Source organism: Halichoeres trimaculatus, unplaced genomic scaffold (assembly GCF_033239565.1).
Source record: "Halichoeres trimaculatus isolate MK-OKI-2021-1 unplaced genomic scaffold, fHalTri1.1 fHalTri1_scaffold_3, whole genome shotgun sequence".
Taxonomy (NCBI): domain Eukaryota; kingdom Metazoa; phylum Chordata; class Actinopteri; order Labriformes; family Labridae; genus Halichoeres; species Halichoeres trimaculatus.
In genome coordinates this window covers 28,352,865-28,367,573 of record NW_027437181.1, presented here as the reverse complement: position 1 = coordinate 28,367,573, position 14,709 = coordinate 28,352,865, and the positions used below count along the sequence as shown (strand labels likewise).

The window sequence follows — 14,709 nt, the reverse complement described above, 5'->3', positions numbered from 1 at the left end:
CTCCCGAGAAAGCAAGAAACAGAGAGAGTAAAGAGGGCATAAAAGAAGATAAAACTGAAGTATAGGGAAGGGAGTGCTACCCATGATTACAGCACTGAGGCTTATTTTAAATCATAATGATACACAGGCTGAATTGTGAGGTCTGTCAAGTGAAAAACGTGAGCAGCCTGCTGCTGTGCTGCTGTGGTAAAAAAGGTGGTGTGCTGGCGGGATGAGGTAAGGTAAGAGGAGAGCAACAGGAGGGGGAAAAGATGAAGGAGGGGGAGCTAGAGTTATAAATACAACCTGCTTGGTGGCGTGGAAAAAGACCCCCAGCAGAAAGATAAGGAGAAGAAAAGGGGGAAGGAGCAGGAGCTCTGTGGACTGCAGCTAGACCACCCTGTGGCCCCTGGATGACACCTCACACCAGCAGTCAGCTGCCTGGCTGTTTACTGACATACAGTCAGTTGGTTATTTATTTTAGGAGATAAAAATTTACAAGCTGTCTATATTAGTATATGGGACTGATAGCCCACGGGGTACCCATTTAAGTTTATTCATGTCCCCAACCTTTTAAAAATAATTCTATCACATTTAGAAATCTGCAAGTCATGGAAGATGTTTTTTTATCAATGGTGTAAAATAAAGTACAAATATAAATCCATAACAGTTGGGATGTTTCACCTGTTGAATGTTAAGTCAGGATTTGATGGTTTACAAATAAATCTGCCTATATCTAACTAAAAACAGAGCAAAGACAGTATCTAAACTTTTTTTAAATTGGTGCCAGCAACAGGTTTTGTATATTTACCACTGTCACATCACCTCTTCTTTTCTGTTAACCCAGGAGAACAGTTTCTATAGGCTTAAAGTAAAAAACTTCTCTATTTCCTCCTGATATACACTTTTAACAACTCAACTGTCAGAGGTGTCCTTTGGTAGATATTTTGTGTCATCATCAGACAAAAATATGTTCAAGGGCATTCAAGTCAGGACTGCAAGCAAGCTAGCTTAACACCTGGAATGTGCCCGAATTCACTCCCAAATTCACTATATAACTAATACACCTTTTTGTAGTGCTGTCCGAAAACTGAGTGAGCATGGTCATTTATTATATAGTCCACTCAATGTATCCCACAATGCATTTTGAAAACTAGTGAATTAGCGATGCTCACTATGCGAGCACTACATACCATCATGCATTGCAGTTCAAACAGAAGAAATGGTTGATAACATGATGACTGATTACTGATAACCTGACATAACCAAACATCATTAAAACCTATCAGAGAATAACACTTGGCTCTTTGTTCAACTCTCAGACAAGTGCATCTCACAACTTCTAGCAGAGAAACGAACAACACAGACGTTAGCTGCTGAACCGGCAATCGCGAGTGATTGATTCATTGGACTTTGTAATTCTCAGACACAGCATGAGTTGCTGCCCAAATATGGTTTATTTAATAAAGAATAATGTGTAAAAAAAAATTATTATATTTGACTGTTGTCAAGAATATGTCTAGCATAATATTAGTGTTAACTGAAATCAATGCCGTTTTGCAGTGTTTGAGAAAAATTGTAACTGTAAATCCCCAGCTTCCTATAATAATAATAATTACGTCATTGTCACTGTGAATAGTGTCTGAAATGTTGTTTAAATTTAGCTGATTGAGTGGACTGTATAGTCCACTACATCTACTTCACTATCTAGTGAGTAGGGAATGAGTGAATGATTTCAGACACAACCCTGGACTCTTCTACGGCAGAGCAATTGCTGGTGAAAATGTAGTTCATTGTATTGTGTACTTCTTGCAGTAAAAATGTTCATATAGCAGCAAATGTTGCCCCAAAATCTGTTCAGCTCCAGTGTTGGTTATAATCTTTGTCCCTTCAGTACAGATATCTCTTCAGATTCTCTGTCTTTTATGGAACGTAGTTGATGAAGTCTTTAAATTCTTGCCATTTCATGCTAACATTACTCCATAATTGCTTAACTATTTTCTCATATATAGAGAAACTCTTCCCATTTTAAGACTTGGCCTGTCTTTGGGTGTGTATAGAAATTAATAAAATTACTAACCGCTTGCATTCATGTAATTACTTGGTAGATCCTTCAATTTCTTACTGTGCATGAACATTAAACAACTTCTTCTAAAGCACTTTGCTCTTAAATGAGCACATATTCTTTCATAAAACAAAACGTTTCAAGATTTTACATTCCCTTTTTATTTTTGCTGTGGCTCCATTTTCAATTTTAAGATCGGCCTGAATTGTAAACCATCAAATTCAGTTTTTATCTACGTTGAACACATCGTGCCAAAAACTAATTGTTTGGAGAATTTGTCATGAAATGCACAAAGAATAAACATAAATATGTTGGTACCCTTTTGTGACTCCTAACTTTTTGTCAGTGGTAGAGCTGTGAGAATTTATTTGAAGGACTTTAATTATCTGTGTATGCCTAGCTCTTTGATTTATTTTAAGAGATGCCTCCAGACAGCACAATAAACATAATAAAAAAATATATTCAGGCCCCTGCTCCCACAGTCCCACTGTTTTTCTCATTCACTGGGCATTTCCATGACCAAACTGAGAACACTGCATGCCAGTGGGCAGGCTTGGCAGTGGGACTCTTGTTTTATGTGGGGTGGGTGTCAAATCGCAAAAAAACATAGGAACAGAGACCAGAACAGGCTCGGGCATTCCCCTTACAACCTATCCATTCTGCGAAAACAATCCAGAATGATATTCATTCATCCGAGGGAACATCCAGAGCTAAAAATTCACTGCAGGTATTTTAATAAGCAGAAAATAATGGATGGGAGCATGAGGGGTGCACCGTCCAACAAGTAGCAATCTAAAGCAATTAACTCTTGCCAGTATTTAACCCTCATTTACATATAATAGGGTTTGATCTGTTGCATTCCTTGGTTCCTTCTCACCTCTTACCTGTCTTTGTATTTCACACCTTCACACCCCCCGTCCTCACAAACTATATCCCACCCACCTCCATCCTTCCCTCAGCTCCAAGTAGGCCCTTACTACACTGAGAGGTCTGCCCGCACACATCTCTAAATCAGCTCTGCGACATGCCAACCAGTTCCTGCAAAAACAGATTTATCATATTAAGACTGGTGGAGCAGCTCTCAAGTCAAATCTCTTTCAGAGGTGTTGAGTTATCTCTCCTGACTTGGTTTTGGGGAGAGTGAAAAATGAAGCCAGGCTATAAAAATACTCTGGTATGAGTGTGATGTGCGCAGGGGCTGAGAGCTGTGATGTAGGGTGCTGCACAGGACAGAGCATGATCTGACTGTTGGCAGGCTCTGAGCAGACAGGGCTCTGGGGTTTGGGAAAGCAGCTCAACATAAGCCCAGATCAGTCTGGTCCTGGGAAGACACTATGAGGCCTCCGCTGGGAGGGAGGGGGGGCAGGCATCCCGACAGCTCCAAATAGACAAAGCATCAATCACAAAAAGATGCCGCTCTGCTGTCACACTCGGCAGCTGATAGTATCCTCGGGGTGGGTATATCACCAAGGAAGCAGTAAATACAGCACTAATTTGTTACTGTGAGTCCCTTGAGTCCTCTGTCTCCTTTTTCATTCAAACAATCCATCACTGTTTTTTTTTTCCATGTGTAATTATGCAGAGGAGTTTAGCATCTCTAAACTTTTGAAGTTCCCTCCTCCTCTGTCATACACACAATTCCCACAGTGCCCTGGAGATGGCATTAGGCATGGATCTCTCTAGGATTAAAATAACAGGTTTTACAATGGTACACACTGTGACAATGTTGTATTATTGTCCTAGCTTCGAGCCATCTGTCCTGAACTCTGCTGCTGAGTGTCCCCGTCTGCGTTTTTAAGGCTTTGTCAGCTTCTCTGCTGAACTTTATCTTTGCAATCCTTCTTTTTGGGAGATTCAGACCAAAGTGGCCACGGATCACATATTCGGCAAACTTCAACAGTGGGAGCTTCGTCTGAGTCAGTACCCTAAAGGCAAGCCTGTAATAGAAAGCTGGATTGAATGCTAACTCAAAAACAAAACACAGGGAACCCACTCCTCTGTGGGCTGCCTTGATTGGAAAGAGAAGGGGAGGGAAGGAAAAGAAGGGAGAAGTAAAGGCGAAAAAGAGGGACGGAGAGGAGAGCAGGAAAATAACTGGGTTTGTGGAAACAGAGGGTGTACTGCTACCCAGACAGCCACATAGGCTGTGTGCAGCTATAAGCGTGTGTGTTGGGTGGATGTGTGGCTGACGTATGTAGGAAAAAGCTGTAGTGAGAGTAACACTTATAAATGGAAAGAAAGCTCAACGCAGAATGGAGGCTCAAATGAAAAGAGTTTTCATGTGGTGAGAAGGGAATGAGTCATGGAAGATGAAGATTGAATTAAGAGTCGTTGGGATGGGTCGCATATAGAGCCAAAAGGGGAGAAGAGTAGGAAACACACTCTGAAGGAAAAATGAAAACTTCCAAAAACAAAAAAAAACAAAAGCACAGAGAGCCAATGACAGCGAGAAAGATAAATTGGTGAGAGGATTGTAGTTTACCTGGTCATACTCCAGGGCCCCGGGGTAAAGGGGCCAGCCAAGAAAGAGTTCAGCTATCACACAGCCCAGGGACCACATGTCTATGGCTTCACAAAACGGCAATCCCAAAATAATCTCTGGAGCCCTGTGGAAGGCACAAAACACACACGTCAGCTGAAGTTCACATCACAACAAAGTGAGAATATTTACAGTAACACACCAGAAAATTATTTTAAATATGACAGTGCCATGACGTTGGCTGAATAAACAAAACTTAGCTTTGAAACATGTCACAAATTCAGTGAGCTTAGTTTTTTGTGTTCTACACTCAAACAACTCCTGTTTAATAGATTTCACTGTTAACATATGGGTTACAGACTAACAATGCTGTAAAACACTGTCAGCTCCATTCCTCATGCCTGTATCATTCTCAGGCTGTCGTACCCTGCTGCTGATGTCTTGAGCAAATTAATACTAATTACTCCGAATGTCAAAGCATTCCTGTTGATGGCCAGTCAGATGAAAATTTGTGGTGCATGTGTTCTGGTGCCAAGTGACTTGTAAGCCAGTGTTGTTGCCGAGCGTCAGCAGGCTGAGTCAGTGGGTTAGCAGGTCAGCCAGGCCGGGATCAGGCCTCTGACAGGCTGTTGTATCTGCTCTAGGCTGAAGGGAAACAAGGAGCGCGGTCACCACATCTTCCCTGGCCTAGTGTTACCTAAACCAACTCCATAATAACACTGTAATACTGTGTCGCAGGGACAGCTAGTGGTGACGCAGGCCTGTCAGCACTAATAAAGGTAAGACCTGCTGACACCTGTCAAGAACTCAGTGTTTAGGACACCACAAAGCCTATAAACTGTGACACTGCACTGACAGCACCATGTAGTCTGAGCTCTTTCCTCTGATGGGAGAGGCCTGCTCTTTGAATCCAGCAAGAAACTCAGTCGCACACGGACTAACTAGGGTGATTAAGTGTAAGAAAACAAGTACTGTAAATCCTCGTGAAGTGATACTTAATTTACTGTGAACTTATCTGTTTTCTTTCTGACCATATGTTAGTTATAATGATGGAGTATGATGGGGAATGCTGTGAAAACAAATGGTATCATGACTGTTTCATGTCAGTAAAATTAAAAGTTTTTCTATTGATTCATAGTGTTATGTGTAAAAGTTTTCCTTTGTTTTGGTTTAAAAGAAATGCAACACATCTTCTTCTTTATAGTATCCTAGTATACATCAGTATATTTAACCACTCAACACCAAACGTATCATATTTGATGCATGAGTTTCGAAGACCTCTATCTCATCAACAAGTTAGTTTTCTTATAAACCTTTATCAATTAATAAATGTGAAAAGATGTGTTCTACCCCTTGAAGATTATCAAACCACTACAGGAAGCTGAAGCTGTATTTTTACCTTTTCATTGTAATTATTCACACACTTTTTTCAGGAAAATCATTCCTAATTTTTAAGAAGTTGCGGTGAGAATAACAACAAAATTGTTGCTTGTTTTTAAAATAACTTTTTTTGAGCATTGAAAGTAGGGATGCACGATATTGGATTTTTGCTGATATCCGATATATCGAAACCCCTTTTGGCCGATACCGATAAACACAAGTTTGTTTGTTTTTTTCACTGTAAAGAAAGCTAAGTCTATCCTGTACTGGAATTTATATGTTACTCTAAATAAATAAGAAATGTATTATTTTTTAAAACTCAAGACATTCAGTGTTGAAATACAGAAAAATAATTTCTTTAGATCACATGAACTTTAAATGTACAATGCATTTTTAAACATACCCAAGTTGCATTTGATTATTTTAGAGCTATTGTAACAACCTGGTGACAGACACAGAGCTCTGCAGTGCAAATAAATGAAGTGCTACATTTTATTTAAGGAGCTTATTTTTCAGATGGAAAATAATAATAATCCTAACTGAATAGCACCTTATTTGCTGTGCCTATCTGCAGAAATTTTCATATCTGCTGATACCCATAAACTTGTTTTTAAGCTTTTATCAGCCGATACCGATATTGTGACGATAATATCGTGCATCCCTAATTGAAAGACTGCGTGTTTACAAAAACATTACCAACCGCTTCGAATGTGGTGCAAATAATATACCATAAACAGAATGATAAAGCAATATTTTTGGATATTTTTGAAGATTTAATAAACAACACAGTTCCAGAAAATGAGATGTTTTTTGAAGCGTCGGGCTTTAAAGGGTTTACAATAAACCTGTTTTATGACATGTACCATTAAGCCATATTCACAACCCAACCATCTATTGTCAAAGTAAATACCTTTCACACTGTTTATCAAAGCCACTCACAGAAACAGAGGAAACTAGAGAAGTTGCATTTCCTTGCAGCAAATGCGTTGAAATGCTGAAGCTGGAAAAGTTTGAATAAAAGTGGAAAAAACTGAAAATGTAAAATAAAGGAAAAAAAAAATGTTAAGAGAAATGAGGAAAAGACAATGAGTGGATAAAGAAAGTGGATACAGTGGAAATGTAAATCAGCCTACAAAAGTTAAAATAATTAAATAAAAAGAGAGAGAAACCAAACAGTGAAATCTCAAAAATGTAGAAGAAAGCAGAAATCTATGATTAATGTGTAAATGAGATGAGGAGAATAGGACCAGTTAAATGTGTGAACAGAGTCTCGAGTCAAAGTCTGCAAAAGGTAGAAGCAGTTGAAGTTGAAGGAGTAGCAGCCTTTTTTGTTTGATTTGAGTCAAGTTTGAGAATTTTATGGCAGGTTAATCGGCAGTTTTTTTCAGTAGCAGCAGCTGCTTCTCTCAGTCAAATTGAAAACATTCCGCCCTCTGAGAGCAGGAGGAGAGGTGAAAAGAGTGAAAAGTTTGTGTCGCTTATACAGTGAAATCTCAAAAACAGTTGAAGATATTAAAAAAGTTATTACAGATATCAGTAGTGGAAAGATCAGTGAACATTTTAAAGCAAAAATGAAGTCTGTAAGTGGGAGTAAGCTGAAGTTAGAGCTTGTTGAAGTTGAAGCAGATTTTAGTCAGAGGAGCTGAAATTTCCCATCTGTTTAACATAGAGAAATTTTTTTGGAAAAAGCTGAATAAATCAAAAAGTTTAATAGTTAGAAAAGTGAAAAGATATAGCACACTATTCCTAAACAAGCTGAATAGTTTAAAAGTTGAACGGTGAAAATCGGACAAAATTTGAAGGCTGTGAAAAGAGCCAAAAAACGTACGGAAGAATAAGAAGAAGAAGAAGAAGTGGAACTAGAGAAGTTGCATTTCCTTGCAGCAAATGCGTTGAAATGCTGAAGCTGGAAAAGTTAAAATTGAAGTGGAAAAAGCTGAAAATGTAAAATAAAGGAAAGAAATTTGGTAAGGAATTTGAGGTTGATACAATGAGTGGATAAAGAAAGTGGATACAGTGGAAATGTAAATCAGCCTACAAAAGTTAAAATAATTAAATAAAAAGAGAGAAACCAAACAGTGAAATCTCAAAAATGTAGAAGAAAGCAGAAATCTATGACTTGTGTGTAAATGGGATGAAGAGAATAGGAGCAGTTTAATGTGTGAACAGTTTCAAGTCAAAGTCTGCAAAAGGTAGAAGCAGTTGAAGTTGAAGGAGTTGCAGGGGATCAGAAGATTATTTCAGTCTCTGTTTTTGATGGTAAAATGTTTTAAATAAAGTTTAATCATTTAAAAGTTAAAAAAAGGGGTTATGATGTGAACCAGAGCTGAAAATGTGGAATGGAGAGAAGAAGTAGAAGAAATAGGGGAAAAACAGTACAGAGATTAATGCAGCACTAGTAAGAAGAAAGGAAGGAAGAAGAAGAAAAAGTAGCAGTTTGTCAATTATAAGTTGTGGGAAAAAGCTGTATAAATAGTGGAGCATGTAGATTAAGTCAAAGGGGGAGGTATGGTATTATAAGTAACTGAAGTACATGTGTGTCTTTGTTCCTGGATGTTTTGATTACTCAGTATAAACAGCTGTGTGTGATGAAAGGTTGTCATGTTTGAATCTTCTGCTGCCTTTTCACTGTTTTGGATGGTAAAATGTTTGTGTGTGTGTGTGTGTGTGTGTGTGTGTGTGTGTGTGTGTGTGTGTGTGTGTGTGTGTGTGTGTGTGTTGGTCTGTGTGTGTTGGTCTGTGTGTGTTTGGGTTGGCTGTATGTGTTCGTGTAAGACAGTTTGGGTTGGCTGTTTAGGCATTATAAAGAAACATATGTGTTTCTCTGTCCTTCAAAGACCTAATCAGTGATTATCCACAGCTGTGTGGTTACCATGGTGATCATCATGATGTCATAATGAGTGTGAAATGGCAGTTGAACTTTGGAACTCCTTTGTATCCACTGATCTTAAGCTGGATTTTTGGGCTAGACATAGGTCCGAACAAACTGCATTTATGCTGAAACCCTAAGGGCTAGAAGAAAAACAAAAACATTGTGAGAATCTGGAGACTCTGATGAACAAGATGATGTGCTTTACAAGATGATAGGATTAAAACTGACCGCAGGAGGGTGATGTATAAAAGTAGTTAGGAATGAAGTTGATGAGAAATATTGGTCAGATTTTAACATTACTTCAGATTACAGGGATGTGACGGTTTCTCTCACACTGAGGCGTTTTTTGGCAAAACTGTACATTTTTTTGCTAAAATACTCCCTTTGTAAGAAGCAGGAGCCTTCAGTGAACCATTTAATGTACTTTTTATTTTTCTGCTGTGAAGATTTTGGAAGTTATGACAATTGGATCGAGATTAGCACAACCTTACTGCAGCAGCCTCTCTCACTCTATTTGAAAACATTCCGCAGTCTAGCAGCTTCAAATTTAGGGCAAAGTGGGAAAAGTTTATGTTGCTTGAAGAGTGAAATCTCAAAAACAGTAAAAGCTGTTGAAGAGCAGATAAAAACCTGAAGAGTGGAAAGATAGCTGAACATTTTAAAGTTTAATTGAAGTCTGTAAGTGGAAGTAAGCTGAAGTTAGAGCTTGTTAAAGTTGAAGGAGATTTAAAGGAAGGAGCTGAAATTTCCCATCTGTTTAACATAGAGAATTTTTTTTGGAAAAAGCTGAATAAATCAAAAAGTTTAATAGTTAGAAAAGTGAAAAGATATAGCACACATGTCCTAAACAAGCTGAATAGTTTAAAAGTTGAATGGTGAAAATCGGACAAAATTTGAAGGCTGTGAAAAGAGCCAAAAAACGTACGGAAGAATAAGAAGAAGAAGAAGAACCTGGAATAATAAAGTAGGATAACAATATGTTGAAATGCTGAATCAGCATTTCAACATAATAAAGTCACAGGATAACAATATGTTGAAATGCTGAGTCAGCATTTCAACATAATTACTGAGAAAATAAGAGACCTACTGGAAACATTCGTTTTGAAGTTACCACACTGCTCGAGGATATGTTAATGTTTACAGAAGTTGTGTTTGTAACAATATGAATGTAATGTTATCATGCTGTGATGACTACCTCTATATTACCTACCCAGCCAACAGCATTCTTCAGATTAACTCAACCCTAAAATGTAATCTGAGTGAAATTTGAGAAACATATTGCTCACTTCTGCTCAGCACATAGACGTAATAATTACAACTAACTGTTAACTAACATGGAAGAATCTAGAGGATAGAAGCTAAAAAGTCACAGAGATCAGATTTCAAGGCAATTAGCTCCAGGGACATCCTAAAATTGCTCCCACAGACAGCCGGACATACCAACAAATCTTTCAGTTTCTTAAATAACACATCCGACAAACTCCTGCAGACATGCACGATGACGTCTTTGCAGCCATATGTGACTGAATAGTGTGGAACATATGGCTAGCAACAGTAAACTTTAGAACTGCTAAAATAAGTTTTAGGCTAATTTACCACGTGGTCTGAACAAATGCCCACAACAGCTGGCACAGTGAGCAACATAGCAGGAGAAAACCAAGCAGGCAGTTATTCCAATCATCCCAGCCTCACAGGCATGTCCTATTTATAAGGAACAGGTTTTCCCTGGAGGAGTGAGGAGACAGGAGCTACATATCAACACACCCATACATTCAGCGGGACACAAGGCTAACAGGGAACACACAGTGAGGCAGATCAGTAACACTTGAGCAGCACTATGGCGTCATCACCAAGTTGGTCTTGTAGTCAGAGACAACCCTGTAACCAGAAACTCTCAGCCCTACCTCCTGCAACAGCCAATGCATTAGTCTCACAGCTTCAGAGCTCCTGTTACACTTCACAGTTAGACAGCGACAGACCCAATGCACTGGATAAAAGCTGATACATCTGCCTCAATAATCTCCCCTAATGAAATATAAGATTATTTTCCTGAAAGGACATGTAAGTCCACTGAAAAACAACCATTGTCTCATCATGATGTATTTTATTCATTCTGTAAGAAAGAACTGCAAATGTACAACAGATGAAACACTGTGTAATATGTTGGTAAACAGATTTTGATGTCCTGTATTACATTCAAATCATATAATGAACTAAAACTAGGGCAAAGAGAATACTGCAGAAGTAGAAGCTGAAAAATCCCCCAACTAACAGGCAGCCTATTAAAAACATATATAACACACCTGACTCTGCAGTGGAACTCAACGCATGGCCTCAAATTTACGCCCAAATTCCATCATTTCTGAACACAGTTTGTTACTGCATCCTTAAAAGCAGGTTTTAAGTGCACCACAGAAAGTGGAAACCATGCATAGATGTAATCCAGGAGTTAACTGTGTTTTGAGTGCAACATCTAAAAACATGATGGTAACACTCAACAAGGTGGACCTTGTATGTTTGAGCAAGACAATGCCAAACCATACACAATACAACAGCATGGCTCAGTAGTAGAAGAGTCCGGGTGCTAAACTGTTTGCCTGCAGTCTCAACGTGTTACCTATTGAAAACATCTGGTGCATCAGGAAACAAAAACAGACAACAAAGGCAACCCCAGTTTTTTTTCTTTTTCATAATCTCTTTATCTAGAATGTAATCCATGAGGCTAGGCAGCCAAAATATTAGTCAGTTTTGTTTAAAAGAAAAATGTTATATTGTCAGAATTCACCAATGGTGTATCAAAGGGTTTCTGGGTGCCCTGTATGTGGTTAAATTAGATTTTTAAATTATATGCTTTTGCTCTTGCCTTATAAAGTCTAATAGAAAAACAGCAGATAATGTATTATCAAAGTGGAGAATAAAGAAAACCAAATAAAAAACAGGTCTCTCTTCTTCGGTTTTGACGGAGGGGAGTGGATGTTGCCATGGCTGCACAGCTCTGTCCTAATCAACGCAACCCAAGCCTCACTGCCCTCCTGTGAAACCAAATCTATTTTCCATCCTGAGGATATGGCGTACGGGCTGAGGGGCCATTGAGTGCCAAAGGGGCAGAAGCCTCGTGACCGTTTACAGCCAGTGTTTACAGCCACGTGAAGGCGCCTCTCAGGAAGTGGACAGGTAGGACAAAAAGATGAGCAGGGTGATGAACTACTATCCTGCCTTTGCCCGCTGCATGCACAGCAGACTCTCAGCCCGTGTAACAAGAGTAAGAGGAAACAGACAATGAATGAATAGATGTACCTGTACAGACACAAGCCAAGATGAATGGCAGAGCAGCGAACCTGGTCACCACCTGGTTAACTCCCTTTAAGATAAGCTGTAGAGCATTATTATGGCAGTCAATCAAATACACTGACTTAAAAACTACAAACTGGCTGGATTTTATATATATATATATATATATATATATTAGGGCTGTGACTTTAACCCGTTAATAAGATTAATTAATTACACCACACATTAACGCGTTATAAAAGTCAATGCAAGATTAACCCATGGGCTGCCAGCCATTTCAGAGCATCTTCAATGATCTTTTAAGACCCAAATAATAATGTTTTCTATGACCATGTAAACACCAAAGATACTTAAGAAGAGTGGACTCTCTTCTTTTATGTCTTTCTTCCTGTTTTTGGTCAAAAAAAATTGAAAAATCAAACTGTTTTGATTGTGTTTATCTCGTGCGCTCCATCCTTTGATCCTCTCTATGATCTCCGTCGTCTTTTCTCACAATGGCGTTGCTCTTTCTCTCTGAACTACAGCAACACATCCTCAGTTGGAGCGTGAGCTGCCTGAACTTTTCTGACTCGCAACGTCTCTGTCATCTCACATTACTCCTCATATCCATCCAGAGCTCTCGTCCGAAGAGCGCACCACCCACAGAAGTTTACGAGCAGGATTTTGATTGACAAGCTCCACCAGACCCCGCCTCCCTCCGCTGAAAAATATAATTTACTTCTTTAGACGCAGTAAACAGTAATTGAATGTCAATGGCAGGAAACACGGACATTTTAATTAATATTGTCCGGATGAAAAAAAAGGATTTACAAATCGTCTCTTTTTCGTGTATTCATTCCATTAGTCACGCACTATAATTTTGTAATGCCCTACAGTTCAAATTCTTTATGTGGGGACCTTAAGCAGGTATAAGATTAAAATGTGATTAATTAGATTAATTAATCACAAATCCTGTAAATAATTAGATTTTTTTTTAATCTGTCCACAAAAAAAACATCTTCTAATCAAAATAAACAGGGTTTTGTTGTTTAAACTTCTGTATGAGAATATTTAATGATTTAGTCTTCTACCAAAATCTGTTTGAACTGAAAAGTGTTGCTTCTGATGTTGAATATTGATGCCATTAAAATGCGATTAATTACGATTAATTAATTACAAATGGCATAATTAATTTGATTTTTTTTTTAACAAGTCTCACCGCATATATATATATATACATATATATATGTTTTTTCTTTCTATAAAATGCAGTCAATGTGATTTTTTCACGCTATAAAAGAAAAAAGGAAAAAAATCTGAACATTTTCCATGAGTCACCAGATGGCCTGCTGCCTATCAGGTTTGCTGACTGATATCACTCTGTCTAAAGGCAGGTAATGAATGACTATGAGTGAGACATCAGTTGTCTAAAGTACCACTATGTTCAATGGTTCTCATAGATTAGAGCAGATTTCAGGTGAAAACACTTTCTGAAGCAGCAAAGGGGACCATAAAGACATCTTAGAGGAGATTCCTACATCTGCTGTCCAATGATCTTTTATTTCCTCACTCGTAGCACCTAATCCTTTCAATCACTGATTAACCCAGGATAAACACTGAAGAGGGTTAAAAAAGGGTTAAAAAATCCTGTAATTATGTGTGTCAACATTTTTTATTGTTGAATGTTTTATTGTTTTTATTGTTTTCTGCAGAAGGGTGCTGGAGTAATACAATATGTAATATTTGGTGTTTGTGAGGTCAACACAGAACAAAGCCTGACCGAGAATAACAAACTCTGCACAGGCTGCCAGCTTGTCTTTAATGGAAACCATCAGTAACAAACCCATATGCACAATGCTGAGCACAGCAGTAACAGCAGGCCCAGCACGCGCACACCACTGTGCCAAGTATAACCCGCCCACACTGCAGGTATGATACTCAGCAACAGTCACAAAATCAAACCCAAACAAGCTGGAGCAGAAGTTAGATTTGGTTGGCATTTCCCTCCTCTCAGCCTGAGGCATTCACTATATTTTACTGCTCCTCTGTGGATAGACTCTGACCAATGAAAACAAGTCTCTCCCTGGTCAACAAGTTCAACAGTGTGCTCCTTCACCTCAAACAGCTGCTTCCCGTCCTCCATCCACCTCTTCTCTTCCTCCCTCCTAGTTTGTCTGTGTCTAATCCACAAAGAGGCTGAATTCAAGGCAATGTTGGTGGGAGCAACAAAAACATGATTCATGGCCAGATTCCAAGACAAACACTGTTTGCAAATTGTTGACCCAGAGGTTCGGGAGAACTTTGCTAACAAGGTAAAGCAAGCAGGGTTTTCCATCCTGCTGTGGTATAAAAGGGCATGGATAAATATTCACAACTGTGTCTGGGGCTGTCCTCAGAGTGGGGATGCCAGCCCTGCAGGTTATCCTTACACTTGTTTGTGCAACGGCTGTACTGGTGGCTGGCTTGTGTGCTAACGTTTAAAACAACATGTATAGATTTGTAGTCAGTGTTTTTTCTCCTTCTACCTCTTGTTTCAACTGTTTGTGTTGGGCTATTTATACCTATGATATAATTCTGCTTTGTACAGATATAAAATCAATAACATTCAGATGTGGTAACTTTTTGACTTCTGTTTCTGTTCTTTTCTTTGAGTTGTAGCTTGTT

General features: G+C 38.7%; 1 protein-coding gene across 1 annotated transcript in view; it reads right to left on the bottom strand.

The window, feature by feature from the left end:
* Positions 1-14,709, bottom strand: part of hipk3b (homeodomain interacting protein kinase 3b) — a 49,996-nt gene that overhangs the window by 14,674 nt on the left and 20,613 nt on the right. The window contains exon 3 of the mRNA XM_074665997.1: positions 4,527-4,650. Coding sequence (XP_074522098.1) covers positions 4,527-4,650 — 124 coding nt within the window. The remainder of the gene's footprint in view (positions 1-4,526; positions 4,651-14,709) is intronic.